Raw genomic sequence first — 26,671 nt, 5'->3', positions numbered from 1 at the left:
GCTCGTAAACTTTCCGTGTGGACATCCTGCGGGGGCCTCAGACACCCACTTACTAGATCAGTAGCTTGTCTTTCCTTATGACTTGTTTCTGTATGTGTTCCCTGTCTCAGTAAATGATGTAACCTAGTCACCAAGGAAACTAGAAATCTTGGACTCCTCCCGGTGATCTAAGAGGGAGTGATACTTAAATGAAAGTGATAAAACTGTTTGGAACCGTTTACAGACCCCAGGGAAGGAGGACCGCTCCTTCAGATGATACACTCCTTCATGATTTGCTGTTCCTGTGGGAGGCAGGCTCCAGGGGGCAGAGATAGGGTCTGTCTTGTTCACTCCTCTTTTCCAGGTGGAGGAGCCGGACTGTGTTTCGTTCAGTTTTATATTCCTGGTACCCAGCTCAGTGCCTTTCGCTGAGTAGATGATCCATAAATAATGTGGGTTACGATAACTTAGAAGTGTGTAGTTCTAGGTGTTTTCTCAAAATTTTCCATCCAGATACCCGTGTTGACAGAGGAAGATGATGGTCCCAAAATGCAAAGTTTGGGGGTACCCAAAACCATCCTCACTTCTGACACCAATTGCAAGTTTTTGCTAAAAGGACTCCCAAAACTCACTGGAAGCTATTTTACTTTTGCTTGTGGTTTATTGCAGCAAAGGGATACAGATTAAAATCAGGCAAGGAAAGAGGTGCAAGGGGTAGAGCCCAGATTTCCACACACAGAGCTTCCAGTGTCCTTTCCCCATAAACGTGTAGATGGTATTAACAAAGATATGTGATAGTATGCATGCTAACCAGGAGATTCACCCAAGCCTTGGTGTCCAGTGTTTTAATTGGAGTTCAGTCACGTAGACATAGTAGACATAGTTGATTGCCCATATGGCTGACCTCAATCTCCAGCCCCTCCATAGGTAAAACTGATACAGTGTGGCCTGGAGCCCCATGAGCATAAAATCTTGGGGGCATATAGTATAATATTTTGAAAATGTATGCAAATTTTATATATTAGTCTCTAATACAGCTTTTAGTTTAATATATAAAAATATTTAAAATGACGTTATTAAAACTGATATTAAGATAACCACGTGTATCTTGTGGCTCTTTTTTTAAAAAAATATTTTATTTATTCATGAAAGACACACAGAAAGAGGCAGAGACATAGGCAGAGGGAGAAGCAGTATTACCATTACTTGTGAGTAATCTCTGCACCCAACGTGGGGCTTGAACTCATGACCCTGAGATCAAGAGTCATAAGCTCTATAGACTATGCCAGCCAGGCACCCCAAATTACAGCATTATTAATCCAGATGCTCAAGTCAAAAGTCACTAAGTCTTATCATTTCAAATTTAAAATATAGTCTGAGTCCAAACACTTATTACCAAGTCAACCTCTACTATTCTTCTTCTTTCTTGCTTGCTAATTTTCATAACATTTAATAATCTTTAAAGTTGTTTAGATTCATGCATTGTATTTAGTGGCCATGTCTCTTCATCTCCTTCAACCTGAAATGGCCTTTCAGTCTAACATTCATGATCTTGACATTAAGATTATAGAACAGGTATCTTGTAGAAGATGCCTCAATTTGTCTTGGTGATGAAATGCAGGTTACAAATCTTTAAGAATATCATGAAACTGGGTGGCTCAGTTGGTTGAATGTCTGGCTTCAGCTCAGGTCATGATCCTGGCATCAAGGCCCATATCGAGCCCTCTGCTCAGGGGGAAGCCTGCTTTTCCCTCTCCCTGCCACTCCACCTGCTTGTGCTCTCTCTCTGTCGAATAAATAAATAAAATCCTTAAAAAAAAAAAAGAATATTATGAAAGTGGTGGTGTGTTCTTCTCATTGCATCCAATCAGTAGGCATGTGATTTCATTTGCTTTAGTACTGATGATTTTAACCATTTCTTAAAGGATTTTAAGTAGTCTCTACACCCAACTTGGGGCTCAAACTCACAACCCCAAGATCAAGAGTCACATGCTCTACCAGCTGAGACAGCCAGGTGCCCCTGATCTTTTGTTTAAGGTAGTATCTGGCAGGCTTTTCTACCATCAAGTTACTTTTGTCCTTTGTAATTAATAAGTGTTGTGTAGGGAGATATTTGAGACTAGGTCAATATCCCATTCTTCATCACATTATTTGTCCATGTATATTAGCATGGACTCATGGTTTCTTATTTTATCCAATGATCTATAAACTATTATTATTTTTTAAAAGATTGTATTTATTTATTTATTCATAAGAGACAGAGAGAAAGAGAGAGAGGCAGAGACACAGGCAGAGGGAGAAGCCGGCTCCATGCAGGGAGCCCGATGTGGGACTCGATCCCAGGTCTCCAGGATCAGGCCCTGGGCTAAAGGCAGTGCTAAACCAGAGCCACCCGGGCTGCCCTAAACTATTATTATTTATTTTGATGTTGAAATTATTCTGGATTTGGCCTGTGGGAGCCCCTTTAAGCTGGTTTCTGTGTCTTTTGGATACATCTCAGCTCAACTGCCACCTGGTCTGAGAGGACTTCCCTGATGGTGCTACCTATACTCTTTCCCAAGTTATGTTTTAACTCACACATGCCCTATTTGTATCCATGGCAACTAGAATTACCTAGGTCTCCATGTTTATATTTTATCTTCCCCAGCTAGAATGTGAATTTTTTGAGGATACAGACTTTATCACTGTATCTCCAACACCTAGAATAGATACTCGATAATCACTAAATTAATGACTGAAAAAATACATAATCCCCACTCTTAACTTCCTGTCATGTAAGAAATGCTAAGAAGAGGATGGAGTTATGGAAAGAGCATGGACTGTGGAGCCAAATATTTTTATCCTAAAAAGTTGTGTGATTTTGAGTCCTTTACTTTATCCCGAGTTTGTTTTAGCTCTCCTTTCAGATAGCCTTCATAAGTTTACATTCAACAACTATAGATTGATTTGCTTCTTGGTTTGCTTTTTTTCCCCCAAAATCAAAAGTGTATATATTTATCCACTGATACAAGATAAGACCAGAGCCTAGAACTTTCTGCTCCCTTTGAAATTGCTTAGGTTAAAAGCCAGCACCTGTAAGACTTGGCTTCTACCTTACACCATACATAGAAATCACTTCATAATGAATTATATGGCCAATTATGAAACTAAAATAACTAAGTTTCCAGAAAAAAACATAGGAAAATACCATCATGACATTGAGAGAAGAAAAAATTTCTAAAACAGGGGACAGAAATCACTAAACACAAAAGATTGGTAATTAGTTAAAATTTAACAAAATCTGTTTATCAAAATAAACAAATCCCCAAATCCCAAACAGAGCCAAAACACTTCTTAAAAAAAAACTGAAACAAAACAAAAATTTGCCATTATTCTGGCCTGTTCCTAATTTGCCAGTGTTTGACCTTGCACTAAGACCAACATACTGACCAAAAGTAAGAGGTGTGTTCACCATGAATAGACATGGAGAAAAATTAGGCCACATACTACTCGGGCTACATATGATTCCAACTATGTGACATTTTGGAAAAAACAAAACCACAGAGACAATAAAAGGATCAGTGGTTGCCAGGGTTGGAAGGGGGAGGGAAAAGGAAGAGATGAGTAAGTGGAACACAGGAAATTTTTAGGGCAGTGAAACTGTCCTGTATGATATCATACTGGTGGATAGATGACTTTACGCATTTAACAAAACCCATAGAACTGGGGGGCCTCAGTGTCTCAGTCGGTTAAGAGTTTGACTCTTGATTTTGGCTCAGGTTATGATCTCAGGGTCACAGGATCAAGCCCTGCATCCGAGTCCAAGCTCAGTGGGGAGTCTGCTGGAGGATTCTCTCCTCTCAGTCTGCCTCTCTTTCTGCTAGTGCATGTGCTGCTATAGATAAGTAAAATCTTAAAAAAAAAAAAAAAAAGACAACCAAACTATAGAAGTGCACAGCACAGAGTAGATCCTAATGTAAACTACTAAGTTTAGTTAATAATGTTTCAAGACTAGTTAATCAATTCTAATGAATATACCACACTAATGCAAGATATCAAAATGGAAAACAGAGGAAGTGGGGGCATATGGAAACTGTACTTTCTGCTCAATGTTTCTACAAATCTAAAACCATGCTAAAAAATAAAGTCTATTGAATAAGATAGAATTATAAAGTGAGATCAGGATTGTTGCTTTTGTGTGAAGTGATAATACAATATCTGTAAAAAGTAACTTTTTCACTCCTGCATTCACCAACCTGTGAGTCATTCTAATTTATGTACTTCCAGCAATAGGTGGTTTTCAGTTTAAAGGAAAAAAAAAATTGACTTCATAGGATTCAGAAAACCCAAAAGGCTAAGTTTGTTAAAACCTTAATTTTATTGTCTGTATAGTTAACAGTCTGAAAGAAAACTCAGTGTTATCAACTATAAATGTGGGTGATACAGTATATCTAAATTATTTCTGATTCTGAGTAAATTATTTTTAAATAAGAGTAACCACATATCAAATTTTAATTAATGAAATGAAAAGCCTGCTTCTGCTTTTTAACTTCTTTAAATGTAATGCCACTGTTTTCTTATGCCTTGCTGAAGGTGAAACATGCTTCCCATAATCCTTAGAAAATGTTACACTACAAAAATTATCCAGGCTTAAAACAAGTTCTAAAGCCAAAGGCCGATCTTCTTTGTGATTGATAAATACATGTCTATCCAGAAATGCAACTTGATCTCATCACTTGAAGTAAGATTTCTATAAAAATTGGTACATGTAAAAAAATTATTTTAGGTATTTATTTCCTATTGAAATACTTGAAACTTCCAAAAAAAATAGCACTGTAATTCAAAAACTCTTGTTGTTAATAGCATAGTCCCACCTCTGCCTTTTCAAAGTAATGGAAATATATGAGACATATATCAGGAAACAAGGAGATTATAATTTAAATAAAACCAATGACAGCATAAAACTTATAAAGGTGTAAAACTAGTCAAACTTTGTTATATAGTAAAAAAGACAAATGAAGCCAATGGCCCACTTGTTCCAGACAGTATCGAAGACAAGACTAGCACATATACACACACAGACAACATTTTGTTCTAGTTATTTCAACTTGTACAGTGGTCCTCACTGAAAGAGGATGAAAAGTTCAGAAAAATACTTTTGAAACCTCACCAAATTACGTGTAATAGCAGGTTTTTGCTGAGATTTTTTTCTGTAGGAATGAAAATGATAAGATTGTGAAAATCCTAAGAAAGTGGTATTAATTAATAAGGTTAATAAGAAACGTATTTTGGCAAATTGAGATCTTAGGTGGCTCAGACTCCCTTAGGTGCTCCTCCACATCAGAAGGGGACTCTGTAAGTGTTTAGCCCAAGTGAGTGGGAGGTTCTTTTCAGTACACTCGTAGTTTTCCTGTCAGTGACTGGATTTATTACCATATAGATATAGCTTAGTCTGAAAATTTACTGAATAGTCGGAAAGGACTATTAGACTATGAAAATTCTAGTACAAATACACTGAGACATCATTCCTACCCTAACACTCTATTCTCAAATAGAGAAATGTTCCCTATTAGTCTTAAAAAATGTGAAAACACTCAATACTTTAAAAATGGAAAGAATGGAAAACACTGAAAAGTACATGATCAACATGATGTTCTTTAGCTATCTAAAAGTATGCAATTCTTTGGTTCTAAAAAAGTCTTTTTTATAAAGTAGGCTTCCACTGCATTTTAAAAAACATATATCAAATGTTAAGTCATTACAGTAATTTTATAAAAAGACTGATAATCTTTCAAATATTTTTTGTCATTATTAAAAAAAATTAAGAGGCTGCAAACTGTCATTGATGCGAAACAGCACGTGACCTCAAGGGAAGAAACATCTCACTAGAGTTTCCACAAGTTCCTCCATCTTCTAACTGCAGCTCTGGTGGCAAAGGAGGAGCCCCAGGGTCCCCAGGCCTGGGAAGTGTAGTTGAAGAGAAGGTGGGATTTTCAGTTCTGCCAACTTCTAGGACAGGCAAATTCAGTGAAGACTCAGTAGAAAAAAAAGGGGCTGTGCTGGATTCTCCTTCTGGATGGTATATGACAGTGGATGCTCTCAGTTTTTCAGAGAAATTACTTTCATCTGAATTTGATCTAGAGAAGTTGTTTGTGGCTCCATCTGGAAAAGGTTCACAGCTGCTACATTTCAGTCCTATGATAAAATTATTCAGATGTAAATGAAAAAGTAACTAAAAAAATTAAGCCCATACCTATCTTGTACATTTTTAGAGATTACAAGCTGGCTACCACATAACCAAAATTTAAACAGCAATTTATAAATTTGGTCATAATCCATTTCACGTTTCATTTGCTTTTCCCAACCGCCATGAAGTGCACCATTATTTTTATTTCCTAGATAAGGAAATAGTCTCAAGGAAGCTAAATGATATGCTATCATTCACATTTAATTTGTATACTTATATACTTAACCACTGAATGACCTAGAAAATATTAAGTAGCCCCTAAAATTTTTCATAAAATAAGAAACAGCTTTCAAAACTGCTATTCTTTAGCATTCTGGCACAAAACACATTACCTAATAAAAAACAAACTTTAAACGGACCATATGCTCAAATTCTGAGCTAAATAATACCAATTACGGATTCTTGAATCACAGGGTGTTAGAAGTGGAAGGGATTTCAGAGGTCCCCTGGATAACTTCTCACTAGTATAGATGAAAAAAGAGAGTCCCCAAATAGTTAAGTCATACCCAACCTTCCAGAACCACTTCCTGGGAAACTGAGAACTATAACCCAGGTCTCTTCACATTAATAATGTCCTGGTTCTCAAACCTAATGGTCTACTTAAATGACAGCGGTTGTTCTGATCAAAGAATTTTACCTTATCCAATGGGTGTAGCTAACAATTAGCCTCAGGGTAAAAGAATAAGCACAAATTCTATCTTTCTATTAGTCTTAGCAAATATTTAACATGTCTATAGGCACAGAATCTCCTGACTTGAGAAATTTTATGTAAAATCTGCAAAATCTATAAAGTATATTTATAGATCATTTTTCCCCCAACAGCTGTTCAACTTCACAATACCTTCAGCATTTCTGATCTATGCTATAGAAACTATTTTCTGAAATATGGCTCAGGAGGGGAGACTTCCAATGTGTCCCAATATGGACTTACAGAGTTTCTTAAGGGCCTAAATTACTCTTTTCTGGATCCCCAGTGCCTAGAACAGCTGGAGTAGAGCTACATCACATGCACATTTATCTCAACTGTCTAGAGAAAGGCACAGGGAGAGAGATGGGGTTTGTGGGGAGAGGAGGATTTAAACAGTAGAGGCAATTCTGTGTAGTATTCCAATTAGTGAGTGTGTGCTCCGGGGTGAGGGTGAGACACGGCAAGTCATTCATCAACCTTTGTTCCCACGCCTCTCTCATGACATGTAACTCTAGTGTTTAAAGCTATGGATAATTTACATAACACGATTCTTACAAACATATGCCAATCGCTTCATTCTGTGATCAACTGGTGGAAGAACCATTACAGTTGGACTTATTACAAATACCTTGCCTTATATATTTTTCTTCATGTGTTATGTGCATTTTCAGGGGTTACTTTTGAATAGACTGATCTTCTATCCTGCAGACTTGAGAAACAAACTCCTATGTACACCAGGATTTCATTTTTGTATAAATGGTATTGTTAAATGAATATAAATACAGAACACAGAGTGATATTCTAATCTTCCAATGAAACGACAGAAGGTTAAAAAAATGTAAATCAAATGTAATTCTGAAGCTGAAACTTTTTGAATAAAAACAAAATGATGATTTCTTGATTTGTTTTGTATTTTGCTTTTAAAAGCATTGTTACATTTAAACGAATTCTTGGACACCAAAATATCTTACCTTTCAGATGTTCTAGTTTTATATTTCTAAGTTTCAGCACTTCATCTGTAATCTTCTGAATCAGGAAGTTCTGTGTTTTTTCTCGCCGAATAGATTCAACCAGTGTATCTAGTCCTTTGGGGTTTTCTTGTAAATAGTCTAACAATTTTCCGGCCCTTTTCCTGCTTGATGTTCGGCAAGAAATTTCTTCAGTGTCTTCTCTACTGAGTATTTTTTTTGCACGTAAGTGATCAAAATGTCTCTCAGCTATGATTTTTTCACACAGGTATACACGCAGATTTTCTAAAGCCTGAAAGACATAAAACTGTGCTTCAGTGCTTTTTTTTCACCCTCACTTGAGGAAATCACATAGGTGACTGATCATTAGTTAGGAATCTTAATTGGTGAGAGAAAACGTACTGAAGTCAAGAGGCTCAGACCTACTAAAATCCATGTTATTAAGACGAAGGGCCAAGTAGACAGAAGTAGGTCCCAGACTAAACATTCCTTGCAGCTTTTTTTTTAAGATTTTTAAAATTAATTAATTAATTAATTCATTCATTCATTCATGAGAGACATAGAGAGAGAGAGAGTCAGAGACACAGGCAGAGAGAAGCAGGCTCCATGCAGGGAGCCCGATGCGGAACTCGATCCCAAGTCTCCAGGATCAGGCCCTGGGCTGAAGGCAGCGCTAAACCGCTGAGCCACTGGGGCTGCCCTTCTTCTGTCCTGTTTTAATCTCATCTTCACACCTATAAACCAAGGCCACGCTATTGAGACAAGGGAATAGGTCTAGAGCGCCCAGGTCCATGGAAATAGGGGAGGTATGCTCAGGCCTCCACTTTCAGGGGTAAAGATGAGGGCAGAGGCTTCCATACATTTTAGTTACCATTTAACATGGAATCCAGGATTAGTCAGGACCAAAGAGGATAACTTAGCGAGGTCCCATAATTTATAACCTTCTCATGTTTATTAATCTTTCATTTTCCTGGGATGCCTTGGTGGCTCAGCGGTTAAATGTCTGCCTTCGGCCCAGGGCGTGATCCCGGAGTTCCGGAATCGAGTCCCACATCAGGCTCTCAGCATGGAGCCTGCTTCTCCCTCTGCCTATGTCTCTGCCTCTCTCTGTGTGTCTCTCATGAATAAATAAATAAAATCTTATAAAAATTTTTTTTTCCATTTTCTTAGAGTAAAACCATAGAGTGTCTATCCTAGAGTATGAATGTCTTTAAAAGAGCATAACTATAAGAGCCCTTAATGTGTCTATCTTTGGAGTTAGTTGGAAAGACTATATTCTAACTCAGTGAGTCAGGGGGTAGAAGGAAGTGGGTGCCGGGTGGGGTGGGGTGGGGGAGTACACTAAAGCAATAGTGAATGTTGGAAGAAATTAAAGAGATGAAGAAAAGGAAATCACAGAAAACAGGCTTAGATCTGAGAAGTGCCTCAGGGGGCTTAATGAGCAGACGTGGGTCCCACTAAATAGCATTAATAATTTGATGCCAATGACTGTTTTCTAGCTCTCCTACTTACTAGATATGTGATCTTGGGCAAATAACTTAACTCCCTGGGGGCCTCTGCTTCCTCATCTGAGTATTATGAGGAACAAAATAATATATGTAAAGTACTTAGGAAAGTGCCTGGTACATAGTAACTGGTCAATATAAATGTTAGTGATGAAGACAATGATGACTAATTTGACTTACATTTATCATGATGAGCTAAAGGCAATGGAAGATCTTAGAAATATTTGAGTACATGGTGGCACAAAAGTAGGCTGGGTGAAGGGTCCCTATAGTTCTCAGCCACTGAGCTCCCACATTCATTTATTTGTTCACGCAACAAACTCTTCATATATCTAAATACCCAATATGCCAAGTGTTGAGCATACAAATATGAACAGAACTTGAATCCTGTATGCAAAGGGCACACAGTCTCGTTGGAGTATCTATCAAACACAAGCCAATAATTATCATACAATGTGATATGACCCAGAAAAAAACCACAAGTATTAGGGAAGTACAGAGTAAACAATTAACTGTACCTCCATGATCCGGGAAATTTAGAGAGGGTATACTTGTAGTATGAAGGTGCACAGAGGAGAATACTAACAAGTCTGGGGTAGTTGGGATGCAGGGGTGCATGTGACACTGGTAAGAAATTAAGCTTAAGGAATTAAGCTTAAGGAAAGGAAAACAGGTTGTATTATGGAAGAGTTTTTATAACATGTTGAGAAACATATGTTTCCCTGTAGCCAAGAGTCAAAGGGTTTATAAATAAGAAGCAATAAAATAATAAAAACTTTTGCAGAGGACTTGGGGGAGCAAAAATTGGGAGACCCATAAGGAGACTGCCACAATATTTTACATAAGCTATGTTGAGTGCATGAATTTAAGCAGTGAGGATGGAGGGAGAGAATTGATTTTAAAGCTGAACTCCTTGAAAAACCTCATCTGCTGTCATCTCTACTACTTACATACTGATGATCCCCAAATTTGTGTATGTGATCAAGACTTTCTCCACTTAGACATCCCAAAGCTACTTGAATCAACTTGTCTAAAACCAAATTTGATATCTTTGCCTGTCCTTTCCATTTGATAGTCTTCACTCATTTGGGAGTACCACCATCCAGCTGATCATGCGATAAACCTTCAACTCATCCTCAACTTCCTCTCTGTTGCTCCCTTGCCACATCTGATCACCTACCCACCAAGTCCTGCCAACTTACCCCTTGTATTTATCAAATCTGCCCCTTCACTTCATCTTTATCATTAGCATTGCCTTAGCTCAGGTCTTCGTCATACGTTGCAGGGACTATTAACAAACAAGACACCTAGCTGTACTTCCCATTTTTTTCCTCCCACTCAAATTTCTCCTTCACACATCTATCAGATCTTCCAATTTTTCAAGAGAAAATGAAAATCTGGAGTGGAATTCTACTAATATTGAAATGTTGTCAGTTAATTTTGTAAAAATTTAAAACAGTGTGTTCCACCAACTTAAAAGATAAAGTTCCTCAACTTTGGCAGAATAGTAGAGAGGTCAAGAGTATGGCTTTGAATAAGGCCAATGTCAGTTTGGATCGTAATTTGCCATATACTTCTTTAAGAACTGGGGCAAGAAACTTAAGCTAAGCTTCAGGTTCCTTATTTGTAAAATAGTGATAAACACTTACCCTGCAGAACCTCTAGAAGGACTCAGTAGGACAATGAGTATGAAGGCTTGACACAGTCTCTGATACACAGTCAGTACACAATAAGTAACAGCTATTTGATAATGGCAGACAGGGCACTTCATAGGATGGATCCTGCCTCTGGAGCTTAATCTGTCACCACCTCTAACTGTCCTGGTACTTTGTGTTCTACCTAAAACTGTCACTGTGTAGTTCTTCAGTTGTCACTTTATCTGATTTTCTCTTCTCATACCCTAAGTCCCTATTTATCATTTATGATTCAGCACAGTGGTCACCTCCTTCAGGAAGCTTTGTTTAAACTCCCCAGAAGGAATTAGGCACTCCTCTCTTCTGTCCTTGTAGCACCCTGTGCATATACTTCACTTTTCTACATACCACAACTATACTTCCTATCTCCCAATTCATTTCTATTCTGTATCATTACTCTTCTCAGCCACCAAGAACCTCGTCACTGTCAAATCTCATCCTCATTTGTCTTCATTTTACCTCTCAGCAGCATGGACACAGCTGACCACTCCCTCTCCTTGAAATACTGGTTTCGTGAATACCACACTCCCCTGGCTCTATTCCCATCTCTGTGGCTATGACCTTTCATTTAAAACAAAAAACAAAAAACAAAAAAACCAAAAAACTCCCCTATGATCTCCCTTTTCCCTTCTAGCTCTCAACTTTCTAGGTGAACTCACTCAATCCCACAGCTTGGATCTCCTTTGTGATCTTCAGATTTGTAGGTCTAATTGCTGATCTGACATTTTCACTCACCAGTCTGACTCTACTCTCTTTCTCAATTCAATCCATCACCAAATCTTAACATTTCTATTTCAAAAATGCATCTGGAATCCTCCTGTTCCATCCATTTCTACTGCTTTCCCCCTGATCCAAATCACCATCAGCTCTTAACTATATTAATTCCATGAATTAATATAGTTTCCCTCTTCTCACTTTTGCTCCCTTCCGTCCATACAATAGGCAAAGGGATTAAAAATATTAACATAGTTCTTCAGCAGACCCCTACTACACTTGAGAAAAATCCTAATACTTTATTACCATCTGTAAAATCCTCCATGATCTGGCTCTAGGCCAACCTTCCTAACTTCTCAGAGCACCCTCTGCCTGTTTCCAATTTCCCCAAGTCACCAAGGTCTTGCCTGTTTTAGTTCCTTTACAAACCTTACTCTGCCTAGAGGATTATTGCCCCAGTTCTGCTATATTCTTCAGCAACCACTTTAAATGTAACCTTCCCTGACCGTCCTATGTCAAGTTGATTCCCCCTGCTACTGTCTCAATACCTGTTTGTCTCCTTCATAGTACTTAGCATAATTTGTAAGCATATATTTGTCTTCAACCTTAATGACCTATATGTTTGAAGCAGGCAAAAACCACATTTGTTTTGTTCAACTCTGTATATCCTGCACTTAGCAGAGTGTCAAGTAGATAGTGTTCTAGATGAATGCAAAATTCATTGCACTTATTCTGTAATTTGCAATTATTAATTTATGTCTGTTTCCCTCCTTCCAGGAAATTAAGCTCTTTTCAAACTGGGATTGCGTCTTAATTTCTAATTTTCGAATTGTTAGAACCATGCATACCTCACAGCAGCATGTAATCCAAAAGATGAGGTAAACAAGTTGATGGGGGCAGGGGGAAGGGAGGAGCATAATGAAAGAGTGGGACTTTCCAGAAGGCTGGGTGGTGGCATACTATCCATCAAGACAGAGAATATAGCAAGCAGCTTTGGGGAAGGGATGATAAAAAGTTCAATTTCTGACAAGATGAGGAGTGTACAGAACATAAAAGTAAATTTCCAGTAGATATTTGGAAACAAGCATCTAGAGTTGACAAAGAAGGAAGTGCAAATATTTGTATGATAATTTTAAGACTGAGGTCATCAACCATTTTGAAAATAGCATGAAAAAAATCTCTAAGAAAAAAAATGTGCACATACATTTTTTTCATAGACCTCCTGAGACCCCTTCATGATTCCCCAAGATTATGAATTGCTGAGATAGCTGTAAATTGAAATCATGGAGATGGATAGTATCAATGAACTGACAGGGAAAAAAAGTGAATAAAGACCTGAAGACTGGGGATCCCTGGATGACTCAATGGTTTAGTGCCTGCCTTTGCACAGGGCGTGGTCCTGGAGACCTGGGATCCAGTCCCACATCGGGCTCCCTGCATGGAGCCTGCTTCTCCCTCTGCCTGTGTCTCTGCCTGCCTCTCTCTCTCTGTGTCTCTCATGAATAAATGAAAAAATATATAAAAAAAAGAAAAAATAAATAAATAAATAAATAAAAAAGAGACCTGGAAGACACTCTTCACAACTGTGTTTGTGTACAGGTTTTATATTTATGCCCAACTGTAACCTCTCACAGCACTGCTGTAAAGATTAAATGGGAACATTGCAAATTATGTGACAAAGATTTTGGAACACCACAGGCTTAGCTCTTGAAGTGCATGGTTCCACTGGCACCAATCTTATATAAGACAACACTCATTTATTCTGTGGTAGTTATCAATGTCCCGGTTTTATCTCGACTAGAATATAAAGCAGAGGCCAGATTATCTTTTTTTTTTTTGTATCTTTCCAGGCCCAAGGACAGTGCCTTCCATATACTAAGCGCTCCATCTGTATCGCTGAATGAGCAAACTAAGGCACAAATCCCTGTCATATCCAGTTTCCTTCTGTTAATGAGTCATTCCAATTGTCATTATGTAATTATGAGTGCAGTGTAATAAACCTTTCAAGGGAGAAAAGGGGGTAAGCATCTAAGGTAGATGAACATCTAAAAAAGCTGCTGTCTTGTCCAGTTCACAAATATAATTCTGTATTAAGTGCTGCAGAACTCATTTTCTGTTGGGTTTCTGGTTTTAATTCGAAATTACACGAAGTATTTTGGGGGTACTCCTACAGGTCTCACGTGGCAAAACAAGTAATTAAAAGCAAAAGAAACGAGATACCTCAACAAATAAGTACTAAGATTTGTGCAGTTCTGCAGCATCCAAGCAAAAGGGCATAATTTAGGTACTGAATATTTTCAGCATTTACCTGTAAATTAATTTTCGGCTACACCCACCCCCCAATTTAAATATGTGGGCGTTTGCTTACTAGGGGAATTCCAGGTTGTGCTTTCAGCTGTTGAGCTTCCCCCAACCCCCCTTTATAAGAGAGTTTCACATATTTGCTCCACTGCTTGGAGCCTTTCTCGGGTCCAGCTGTCGCTCCAGGTTGGGCCAGCAGCCTAGGGAGTGTGACTCAAGGCGGAACCTGGGCAGTCGACTCCCGACGACGCGGCCCCAAAGCGCAGGGGTGGGGGTAGAGATCCCCGGGGAGGAGTGGAGAGTCGGCAAGAAGCTGAGTGCGGTGAAACGCTCCACTGGACAGGGTTTCAGAACCCAGCGACCTAAACGTGGATTAACAGGTCACGAGGGGTCGCTTCCACCGAGGTCCCCCGGGCGCCGTCGTGCAGCAGCGCCCGGACCTGGAGCCCCTCGGACCCGCAGGCTCCTGCTCCTCTCCGGCTCGGACTCCCACTCCGCGTTTCCGCTCTCCTCGCCCGCCCGCCCGGCCGGGCCTGCCCCTGCCCACCCGCGACCCCCGGCCCTCGGCGGCGCCCGGGCAAGGCTGGCTACTCACGTCCTTCTTCACTTCGGTCAGGTCCTCCTCGGTGAGGGACGGCGCAGCGGGCTCCATGGCGGAGGAGCGGGGTAGCGCCTCTTCCGGGTCCGGGAGCTGCGGCGGCACCGCCCGGCCAGGCAGGGGACTCGGGCCTCCGGGTGAAGCGGCGACAAGGGCAGGCGGAGCGGGTCGAGAGGAAGAGGGCTGCCGCTTCCAAAACAGAGGCTCACGGACGAGCCCGTAGAGCTTCCGGCTCCGCCTCTGGGGCCGAGGGCGCCGCAGACCTGGGCGTCCCCCAGCGGGCTCCGCGCTGCGCTCCTTCCTCTCCCGGAGGCGCCGGCGCAGGCCCCGCCCCCCGACGAGGCGGGGCTGGCCGTGGGGCCCGCCCCCTCCCAGCGGGAGCCAATCGCTGCCGGCCCGGGGCCCGAGCCTGGCCCCGCCCCCGGCCCCGCCCACAGCCCCCGCGCGTCCTTTGCCGGGAGCGTTTCCGTGGGTGGGGCCCGAGGCTCCTCCCGCCGCAGGCCCCGCCTTTGCGGACCGCTCGCCGGCGGAGGCGGGTCTCTGCCGGACCGTCCCCCCCGGGCTCCTCCCCTTTCCCCAGACCCCGCCCCGCAGCTTCCGGCCGCTGCCTTAACCTACTGAAGCTGTGGGGTTAGATACCCGCCTGCTCGGACGCGGCCCGCGGGCAGCTCCGCTGCAATAGTCAAGACTTTTTTTTTTTTGTCAAGACATTTTTGAAAGAGAAAAACCGCCTATAATCCTTTCATTTTAGCACTCGATTTAACGTCAGCATGCTTTTTGGTCACTTTTTTATGATCCTGTTTCCTTATTTGTTCCATCTGTGTGATGAAGGGATGTCTACCTTACATCCCTTATGGGCTGCTGTGAGAATTAAATGATACTATATATGTAAGGTTCTCAGAGGTACTTGGCATACAGTATGAACTCCGTTTATGATGATCTTTTACTACCCAAACACTTATTGAGTCTAGTCATCTTATCTTAGAAGAATTCTATTTTTATGGGGGAGACTGATAAGCAGACAACTACGCCCAGAATGGTATCTAACTACTAATGGAAGTGTATACAGAACAACATGAATAATGAAGAATGGGGACACCTGGGTGGCTCAGTGGTTGAGCATCTGCCTTTGGCTCAGGTGGTGATCCTGGGGTCCTGGGATCCAGTCCAGGATCGGGCTTCCCACAAGGAGCCTGCTTCTGTCTCTGCTTCTCTCTGTGTGTCTCTCATGAATAACTAAATAAAATATTTTTTTTTAAAAAGAATGAATAATGTGGATGAGAAGTTCAAAACACAAGACAATGGGCCCAAGACAATGGTTTGGACAACATGCTGAATAAACTCCGTGGTATTTGAAGCAGTGAGGGTAGACAGGACAAGAGGTAGATAGACAAAGACAAACTTGGGAAGTCCAACATTTTTTGAAAGTAAACTCTACACCCAACATGAGGCTTGAACTCACAACCCAGTATCAAGAGTTGCATGCTCTACCCACAGAACCAGCCAGTGGGATACCTCTTGAGAACTCTAACATTTAAAGGAAGGGAAAGCAAAAGAACCAGAAAAGGACAATGTTGCCAAAGCCACACAGATGTCTCTTAGCAGCTTCGGGCTCCATCATAAGCTTCTAACATTTACATTACATCATGTGTCTTTTCCTACATTGATCCACAGTACAGTTTTATCTGATTGCTTAATCTTCCCTCATCTTGGTTTAACCCAATTTACTTAACCATTTGTTCTTTCATTTTACAAATATTTATTGAATGTCAACTATGCACCAGACACGGTTTTGGGGTTTGGGGAAACAGCTATGAACAAAATAGGTAAAAATTTATTTCTTCCTGGAGTTTAAAGTCCAGCATACATGTGTTTCAGGGCAGAGCAAATAGACATTTGGAAAATGATATGTAAAGTTATTCTGTTAGAAGATAACAAATGCTAAGAGAAAATACAAAACAGGATAGTAGGATAAGGGTATATGGGATGTTAACAGTAAAAAAAAATATTTTTATTCAACTATAATTAACACAGAGTGTTATATTAGTTTCAAGTGTACAATATAATGATTCAACAATTCTATACATTATTCATCACTCAGTACTGGAGTGGTAACGTTTAAAATAGGGTAGTTTGTGAAGATCTCACTGAGAAAAGGAGATTTAAGCTACCACTTGAAGAGAGTGAGGTAATGTCATGTGGACATTTGGAGAAAGAACATTATGAGTAGAGGGAACAGCCAATGAAAAATATCCAGTGGGACTGGGAAGGAGATGAGGTCCTTGTGTGCTACTGTAAATGTGTAACCTGATTTTACTGAGTCATATGGGTGTACTCTGAGTCAAAGGGGAAGCCACTGGAGGGTTCTGAGCAGTGGAGTGACATGATCCGATTTATGATTTGAAAAAGGAACAGTTTCACTGTTGCCTTGAGGAGAAGGAAGATGGAAAAAGGGAGACCAGTTAGGGTGCTGTTCCCGAAATTCAGGGTCTGGGAGGTGGTGGCTCAAGTCAGGGCTAGAAGCAGCAAGGGTGGTGGGAACCTTTGGGAGAGAAGTGGGGATGCGATTTCATTTCCTTCTAAAAGGGCTACCTTTGGCTGCTGAGAGTAGACTGTAGGTGTAAAAGTAGAAGCAGAGACAGCTGGAGGCTACCCCAGGGATCTAGGGGGAGATGGGGGTGGCGTGACCAGAGTGGGAGCAGTGCTGAGCACTCCCTAGTGGTCACCTTAAGTTCTTCTCACTTTGTCATTGTTATAAACAGTTTGTCTCCCATTTATTCATCTACATGTTCTCCATCCTTTTTTCTTTTGAGTTATCATTTCCTCTGCACAAATTCTCAGGAGCAGGAGTACAGAGCCCAAGGAAATGTGTTTTCATATATATATTTCCATACTTTCTCTCCAAAGTCTTGGTCCATCTGTGTGTGTGGAAATGAACTGTTTTGCCACAACAATACAAGCTCCGCTGATGAAGGAGAGGATACAGCATCCCTTAAAGTAAAGTGATTTCAACGATGCCAACTTGACACAACCATTTCAATGTAGCTATTAGGAGTTGGTCTATTGTTCTTTTTTATTATTTATTTATTTTTATTTTATTTTTTTTTTCTAGAGAGAGAGCACATGTGCATGTGTGTGTACCCGTGGAGGGGGGCAGTGGCAGGTAGGGGGGTGGGGATGAGGGGTAGAGGGAGTGGGAGAGAATCTTTTTTTTTTTAATTTATTTATTTATTCATGAGAGACACAGAGAGAGACAGAGGCAGAGACACAGGCAGAGGGAGAAGCAGGCTTCATGCAGGAAGCCTGATGTGAGACTTGATCCTGGGACCCCAGGGTCATGTCCTGAGCCAAAAGCAGATGCTCAACCGCTGAGCCACCTGGGGGGCGGGGAGGGGGGAGAGAGAGAGAGACTTAAGCAGACTCCACTCCCAGCACAGAGCCCAACATGAGGATCAGTCTCACAACACGGAGATCATGACCTTAGCAGAAATCAAGAGCCAGACACTCAACCAACTGAGCCACCCAGATTGTTCTTTTTTTAAACAAAACATTTAAAACACACCACACTGTGGAGAAAAATATTACAAACATCTATATTCACTGCCAATGTTTGGCGAATGTTGATACTTTGCCACATTGCCTTCTGTTACGACTATTGATCACCAAATGTTAGTGTCAGACACCTCTTATTCTTGAGCCTTCTTTCATGACTCTTGCCATACATCTGACTTTTTCCTCATTGTTGACCATTGTTTCATTTCTGACACTTCCAACCTCATTCTGTGCTCAGTGTGCAGTTCTTTATTCATTTACTCAGCTAAAAGGTAAAGTGTCTGCTATGTGGGGGTTCGGAGAGAGGATCAGGGGTTGAGAGGGACTGAGTGAGGAGCTTAGGGATTTTTCAAAGCCAAGAGGTTAACCTTTTTGTTTTTGACGCCATGTCTCCACGTTCCCAAGTGGACAGTCTGTGTCAAAGCAGCCACATCGGAATGTCATGTGCCTCATCACGGAGCTGGTTCAGGGCAGGTCTTGCAGCATCCAGGCCCACTTTTTTTCTGGTGCACCATACTTCATGAGCAGACACATTTCCACTTCTCTACTCAACCACATGGTCAGGCTGTAATGAGGATTGGGCACCTTTTCAAGAAACAGCCCTGTCCATTGCCTGCCTTGCAATAATTTCACCTCTTCCCCTCCCCCACCCCCCACATCAAGTTATAGGGATTCCATCTGTCTCCTACTGTGAAATACAAGGCGTCTGATAAATGTACCATGAAAGTTATAGTATAGTCTGCAGACACAAGACACCATATCATAGTGGCTAAATATGAAGATGTTTGGCATCTGACAGGCTTAGGCTGGCGTATTAGTTTCCTAGGGCTGCTGCAACGAATTACCACAAACTGGGTGACTTAAAACAACAGAAATTTATTCAGTCACAGTCTGGAGGTGAAAAGTTCAAAACTGGCAGAGCCACGTTCCCTCTGAAGACTCTAGGGAAGACTGTTTCCTCACCTCTTCCTAGCTTCTGGCGGTTGCCAGCAATCCTTGGCATTCCTTGGCCTTGGTAACATGACTCTAATCTCTGGCTCCATGTTTACATGGCCTTCTCTGTTTTCCTACTGTCTCTCTGTCTCCAGATTTCCCTCTTCTTATAACAACACTAATCACTGGATCAGAGCCCACTCTAATCTAGTCTGACATTATCTTAACTCGAAGGCATCTGTAAGGACGTTATTTTCAAATGCAGTCATGTTCCAATGTTCCAGTGGACGTGGATTTTGGGAAGACACTATTTAACCCAGTATAGCTGGATTCTAGATTTGCCAATTGTCAGCTATATGACCTGGGAACAATTAATAAGCATTCAATAAAGATAGCTATTATAGGAATGTAAAGGGAGGGAAGAGGAAACCATTGCTGCCTGACAAGACAACATGAAAGAGGTGTATTTAAACTGGACCAGAGGAATTTAATAGGTGGCACTCTAATGCTACTTAATGGTTTTTTTTCCCCCCAGAACTTCCTACCAGATGCCATGTTGAGCAATGAATTCTATTCCAAGTGATTGTGAATTATAATTTTCCCAGAAATAATTGGAGGAAAAAAGTGGCCAGTTCTGAGCCAGACAGTCCTGGGTTTTAATGGCAAGACAATATGTGGTGGAATCCAGAAAGTTCAGCTCAGTAACTTCGTGAATTTTCCAAGTAGTCTGTCCCAGGAGCAGCTCCCAGTTTAGGAAGGAAAGACCAGGAGGGTGCAGGTGATAAGCATGAGCCTGAACAGATCCTCGAGGACATTCACAGGTATACCCCAAGACTAGGACATTGTCGGGCTTGATAAGGGAACTTGAGAGAAGGGATCAGTCCCTCTGCCTTGTCTCTAGGAGGTTTGTTTAGAGAGTGAAGACTGGAATTTGGTATTGGAGGCTTGCATTATGGGACAAAGTACCTTAAATATAGTTGAGGAGAGGTGCCATCCTATATACTAGCAGGGAGATCTTGATGGAGGGGTTAGATCTCCCAGTCATGTAAGTGTCTGGGGAGAAATAATCACTAGTGATGCATTTTTTAGCCACTCTGAACCAAGCACATTACATCTGCTGTTGTAATTTAATACCTACAATAGTCCTTCCAGGTAGGCTTTATTATACTCACTTTACAGGTGAGAATTCTGAGGCTTAGAAAATATTATTTGCCCAAGGCCACTCCTCTACCAAGAAGCAGAATCAAGATTCCCAACTCAGTGTGTCTGATTACAAGGCTGTGTTCTTAACTACTAGCTGTAGACTGAGCTAACTGCCTTAGAAGACTGTGATTCAGAGGAGCTAGGAGCATTCCTTGGGGCAAGGGCAATGATATAATGCATTTAGGTCTGTTCTCTGTGTCTGAGGCAGGAAAAAGATAAGCTAGGAAACTTATCATGGGATTGTCCAAGTCTCTCAATGGAAAAGAGAACATCCCAAGATTGACAGCAAAGAGAGCCTTCCAGTTTGTGATAGATTCTGAACTGCTGCCTTACAAGAGTGTCCTACCAAGGCAAGGAAGCTAAGGAATGGCCCAACATCAAGATGAAGGGATGTAAGTGATGGAGCAGGACTCTGGAAGGTGACATCGATGTAAATAAGTAGAAGCTGAGCCTCAGGAATCTAGTAAGAGGACTTCTTACTTAGTCTATTGTGAGTTTCTGCAAATGGTCTCTCCTCTGGTGAATGAAGAAATGCTAACACAACAGCTTAGCATGATTTCAGATGTTCGTGGTCTGTCAGGTGGCACCTTGGAGTCTACAGAGGGAATCTTATAAATGAGAATGCCTGATCCTGCCAAAGATCCATGAGGCAGGAAAATCCATGTGCAACAGTGAGGGGACTTAGATCCAAGTCGTAGAAGGAGAAAGAAGGCAGTTCTTGCAAACTCCAGGTGGGGCTCCATTGCGGGTATAATTTGGGAAGGAATATTGAAGGCATAGGGTAAGAGTGCCCAGAGTGGAACAATACCCAGGGCTTCACAGAGCATTGGGTGAGAAACAGTGATCCAGAACGTACTTAAAAACATTAATCTGTGGGTAATCTAAAACTGAGAACATAAAATACTCTTAATGATGGCCTCAGGGTTAACATGAACTCTAACGGGGATCAGTACAAAACAGAACAAAAACTGAACTTCTCTGAAGTGGATTGAGTTGAAGAACACTAAGTTTTCTGTCCTGCAAAGTATTCAAGCATATCCCAGACCACTTTCGCTGTGAGGGCATTCACAAACTGGAAGGCAGAAGGCAAGGTGGTTTGCCCAAGTGACTTTGACAGTGCTTCCAACTCTAAGCCTCTGGGAGACCACGTTCACACTACCAGAGCCACTTGAACTTTGAGAATATTTGCTAAATAGAGGAAGGAGGTTGGCCTGCATGACTGGAAGTTTTCTCTTTTTCTTTTCCCTTTTAAAAAAAAATCTTTTCCCTAATTTTTGAAATCCAGTTCACCTGGGATTTTTTCTTGGAAAGAGTTGGCTGTGATAGCACAACACCTCAGACCTACCATTTTTATTGTTTAATATTCAATCTATTGTTATTAGGCTAGTTTGTAACTTCAGTAAGGCCAGCATTTTGTCTACTTTTATTCAATGTTGACTCTACAACAGTGCCTGGTATATAGTAGGTATTATGAAATGAATGTGTCTCCCCAAACCTCATGTGTTGAAATCCTAATCCTCAATGTGAGTTTTAGGAGGTGGGGCCTATGGGAGGTGACTGGGTCAAGAGAGTGGGGCCCTCCTGAATGGTATTAGTGCCCTCGTAAAAGACACCCCGAGAGCTCCCTTGCTCTTTCTGCCAAGTGAAGATGTAACAAGAAGTTGGCAGTCTGCCACCTAGAAGAGGGCTCTCACCAGAACTGGACCGTGTTGGCACCTTGAGCTTGGTCTTATATCCTCTAGAATGGTGAGAAATAAAGAATGACTGGCTAACTAAAAGCTATTCAATGCTTAAAGTTTCAGTTATGGGGGTGCCTGGGTGGCTCAGTCGGTTAAGTGTCCCAACTATTGGTTTTGGCTCAGGTCATGATCTCAGGGTTGTGAGATTGAGCCTCGCCTCAGGCTCTGCCCCTCTCTCTTGTGAGCTCTCTCTCTCTCTCTCTCTCAAAAAAAAAAAGGAAATAAATCTTTAAAAATGTTTCAGTTATGCAAGATGATTATGTTCCAGAGACCTGCTGTATAACCCTGAGCCTATAGTTAACAATACTGTATGTACACCTAGAATTTGGTTAGCAGGGTAGATACCATGTTAAGTGCTCTTACCACAACAGAATAAAAGAAATCAAAATAAAATAATTCTGCTTTACGTCGGCATACTTTTTCCATTATCCCCATCCAGACCTGTGTGGCTCCTCTCAGCAGCCATTCTCACTTCTGTGACACACCAGGACGCAGTTAAAGGAGAATTTGGCGTCCTGTAACTCTTTCTGACCTTAGCCCTAACCCACGTGCCTCGACCCCTCCCTTGCCTGTCCTCCCCCCTGACCTCTACCTTGGGCTCTGACTCACTCCTCACTGTCTGGTCGTCAGCCTTCCCTCACTTGGCCTTGAATCATTCCTTAACCACTTACTGTTCAAGTTTAGGCAAGCTTCCTAACTGCTATCTGCCCGAGGTTTCTCCTCCACCCAGGAGAAAAGTTTAAATATGAAAATGTGAAGAGAGGAGGAATAAAGGTGGAATGCTGGGAAATGCTAACTTACAGAGGATAAGAAATAGCAACATCTCATCTCACAGATTGAATACATGAAAAGTGCTTAGTTCCTTATGGATACCCAGTTATGGGTATGGGCAGTAAATGTTAGCAGTGGTTGTTTTCATTATTCTTGAGTCTTTTTGTCATTAGTAAGTCATCCTTCAGAGCTGATGATTCTCAGCACCTCCTTCTTGATGATCATCTTGATTCCCCTCAGCCATGATGCTGTTTCTCCCCCAACTATGCCGCCTTGAGGAAACTCAGCCCCAAGGCTGCCTCTCTGGGTGCTGGTTCTCTCTGGCAGGACCCACACCCTCTGGATCTTTCTTTCTTCTTTCTTTCTTTCTTTCTTTCTTTCTTTCTTTCTTTCTTTCTTTCTTTCTTTCTTTCCTTTTCTTTTCCTTTTTCTTTCTTTTTCTTTTTTTCTTCCCTTTTCTTCTTTTCCTTTTTCTTTCTTTCTCTTTCTTCCTTTCTTTTCTTTCTTTCTTCCCTTTTCTTTCTTTCTTTCTTTCTTTCTTTCTTTCTTTCTTTCTTTCTTTCTTTCTTTCTTTCTTCTTTCTTTCTTCTTCTCTATCATTCAGGTTTTATTTATTTATTTGAAAGAGAGAGAGCACAAGCCAGGAGGAAAGGCAGAGGGAAAGGGAGAAGCAGACTCTCTACAGAGCGGGAGCCCAACACAGTCCTTGATCCCAGAACCCTGGAATCATGACGTGAGCTGAAGGCAGACGCTTAACCAACTGAGGCCACCCGGCGCCCCATGGAAGCAGCTCTTCTAGAGGAATTTATAAACAGTGCTGGAGTCAATCTGCATCTCAACCTGCCATTGTTTTTCTTATTTTAGAGGTGGAGGATTCTCTGAAGTCATCCTGGCCAAGGCAGCAAATTGAGACTTAACCAACAAGCCACTCACGTGTGCAGGCTTTACTACCCATGCCTACAGAAATTAAAATTTTCTCTTAAATATAAAATTGTGGTAACTGCTATACCTTCCCCGTGGCTTAGTGGCTAGAAACTGTCCTCTGGCCTGTCTGAGGGTCCTCAGAACCGTCTTGTGTGAAAGCCAATGAATCCCTTGTGTTCTTCTGTCCCAGCCTCCTTGTCACTTGGCTACATTCCTGCTGGTGACCTTGGCGAAATTGCCCCTCTGCCGGGCATAGCTATCACCATGGGTGCTGCTACTGCCACTACCACTTTGGCCTCAGGGGAAGGGACACTGTTTTTTGCTACTGAGGCTCAAGTGCAGACAGACCAGACCCTTCCCTTCAGGTTGTCACAGCATGGAAGACACCTGCTGTAACTTTTAACAAGTATTTACTCCATATAAAAATAACAGAAGGAAAGTTCAAAATTGAGAGCACCTTGACAATGAATAGGAGATGTGGTGCCCCTCAGAGCTCAGAGGCTTAGATCCCTCATGTCTTTGGTTGTGGACCCTAGAAGCTGAACCAGAGGCACAGAGGAAGGCAGGAGGTTCATCTAGCAGATGACCTCAGGCAGGCCTGGCAAGAGACTGCAGCGGTCACTCGGGGACCGGGAAGGAAGTCTAAACAGGGTGCGTCAAGATGAGGATTTCCCACTGTACACAACTCGGGCTCTGTCGCACTGGGAAACGTTGAGAGATGGTAGAGAACTGGCCATATAACCAATATGATCATCACTGGGCACCTGTGGCTGCTGAGCAGTGTCTATGTCTCATCAGGACTGAGCTGTGCTCTCAATGTGAAAGACACACTGGATTCTTAACATACAAAAAGCTGTACAAAAAAAAATTTTAAATATCTCGTGGATACTTTTTAGATTGATTACATATTGACAGGATAATAATTAGATATATGGGTTAAACACAATATTTTATCAAAATTCATTTCACCAGTCTTGTACTACTTTTTAAAATATATCTACCAGAAAATGTGAAATCACATGTGTGATTTACATTATATTTCTGTTGGACAGCATAGAACATGCCTCAGAATTGTCCTGAGGATTGAAGAATATTTATCCAATTGCTCCAAACCATCACTGGCTGAACACTTCCCTGGGGGTGTCCACTCCCTGGTACTTCTGCCGTGTGCAGAGCAGAGCGCACTTCCAAGCGTCTCGGAAGGGTGCCAGCAAGTCATGGTGGGCACCGAGGCATTCTGTGGGGTACCCTCATTTCTACCTCCCTCAGGAAAGGCCATCCTACCCAGCAAACCCCACCTTCCCAGACAGGAGGGCCTCACTCGTTTTCATCCTTAGAATCTAGGTCTGACTCACCCCAGGGAACGGGAGAAGCTATTTGCTTATTTTCTCCCCTTCATTCAGCTCTCAGTTAGCTTGCCCAAGGAATGATGGAAGGGACATCATTTAGGGGAAACACATACCTTCATCGCTGGAAGGGAGGTCTGGCATTATGGTCTTCAAAACAACCAAAGGAAGTAAAGCCTAATAGCGGTACATTTCTCGAGATCTGACCCCTTAGTCAACTCCGCAGCAGGACATCCACGGTTCAGTCCGCGCCGTGCCACCCAAGTCCACTCCAGCCGCTTTTCCTGCTTTCTCCTCTGGGTAGGGTCCACTTGTCTGTCCTGTAGCCCTGCAGGAAACCACGTGAACAAGAGCACAAAACTCCATAGTAACAAACATTATATTGTGGTCACAGAGCCTAATCCATATGGAATGGGACAATATTTTAAGGAATCATTCCTGTGTTCTCACCCACCCTACAACACTCACAAGCTTTCCAGCTCTGCACTCTCTGGTTTTCTTCACTTGCACCCTGAAGATCCTCCTCCCAGCCCAGAAAACTAGATATGAGTCATCCAGTGCTTCTAGGGGAAGGATGTTACTCTTGAAGTAGAGAATAAAGGAGGTGAATTAGTAATGTTTTAGTTCAAAAGTCACTGATAGAGGTGTAAGACAGAAAGTGCCAGATACACAGCTGCATAAGTGCAAGTAGAGCTCTGCCCCCAGATTAAAGATTCCACAGCCTGGGGGTGGGGTGGGGAGAGAGGAAGGACCTCGAGGACTGCGAGAGAGATAGCTGTGCTCCAGTGGAACACGACCCATGGCCCATCAGCTCCTACCCCTGGAGATCTCCACCTGTCTTGAGGACCTAGATTAGGTCCTGTTCACCTGTGGTGAGGAATGCTCATTGGCTGCAGTCACAGTGATGATTAGCTAGGTCTGAAAGCAACCACCTGTGCCCCAGGATTTCCTTCAGCTGCCCCCTCATACTATGTGGAAGCCCCCTTTCCAATAACTCAGAATGCTTAAAATCTCCAGGATTGAAGTCTTGTCACTAGAGAGTCTTCATGGAGTAGTGCCTGGGCAAGCGTGCCACAGAACCAAACAGAACTGACCCTAAACCTCTCCACAAGCTAGGATGGTGGTAGACACAGAGCTGCATTACGTTTTCTTAGGGTAGGAATATTTCTCCAAAGGAGTCATCATCTTTGGAGATATGTCACTGTCCAGTTATGACAGATCTTACGTTAATGTGCACAGCAGCTTCTCTGCTTGAAGCCACCTTGTTTTACCCTCCCCAGCACCTGCTTTCTATGGAATAGACTTTCCATAACAAAGGAACACTTGGCTCAAAGGTAATAAATCAATTGAAAAATATCAAGTATTCAAAAAAAATCCGAGGTAATGACCTCACCTGGTGTCATCTTGTATCACATACACCTGGGCTAAATAGCCAGAAAACCATTTGAATGAGTCAGAAATAGTGAGAGAGGCATAAGGCCGTGTGAACAGGCCTCATAATTACCCATGGAAATGTGTATTTTGGGTGAA

The 26,671-nt window shown here is 41.9% G+C and overlaps 1 protein-coding gene and 1 long non-coding RNA gene across 2 annotated transcripts; both read right to left on the bottom strand.

The window, feature by feature from the left end:
• Nucleotides 1-4,317: 4,317 nt before the first annotated feature.
• BCL10 (BCL10 immune signaling adaptor) lies at nucleotides 4,318-15,024 on the bottom strand. The gene is made up of 3 exons (XM_025417785.3): nucleotides 14,671-15,024; nucleotides 7,865-8,153; nucleotides 4,318-6,153 (listed from the first exon to the last, which is right to left on the bottom strand). The coding sequence occupies exons 1-3, from the start codon at nucleotides 14,725-14,727 to the stop codon at nucleotides 5,798-5,800; spliced, it is 702 nt and encodes a 233-aa protein (XP_025273570.1). The 5' UTR covers nucleotides 14,728-15,024; the 3' UTR covers nucleotides 4,318-5,797.
• Nucleotides 15,025-15,647: 623 nt separating this feature from the next.
• LOC112640959 (uncharacterized) lies at nucleotides 15,648-26,060 on the bottom strand. The gene is made up of 3 exons (XR_003124376.3): nucleotides 25,610-26,060; nucleotides 25,258-25,469; nucleotides 15,648-18,790 (listed from the first exon to the last, which is right to left on the bottom strand). It is a non-coding gene; the product is annotated as an uncharacterized LOC112640959 (long non-coding RNA).
• Between the last annotated feature and the right edge of the window lie 611 nt (nucleotides 26,061-26,671).

This window comes from Canis lupus, chromosome 6, assembly GCF_003254725.2.
Source record: "Canis lupus dingo isolate Sandy chromosome 6, ASM325472v2, whole genome shotgun sequence".
Taxonomy (NCBI): Eukaryota; Metazoa; Chordata; class Mammalia; order Carnivora; family Canidae; genus Canis; species Canis lupus.
Note: the sequence above shows the minus strand (reverse complement) of the source record. Positions and strands in the feature narration are given on the sequence as shown.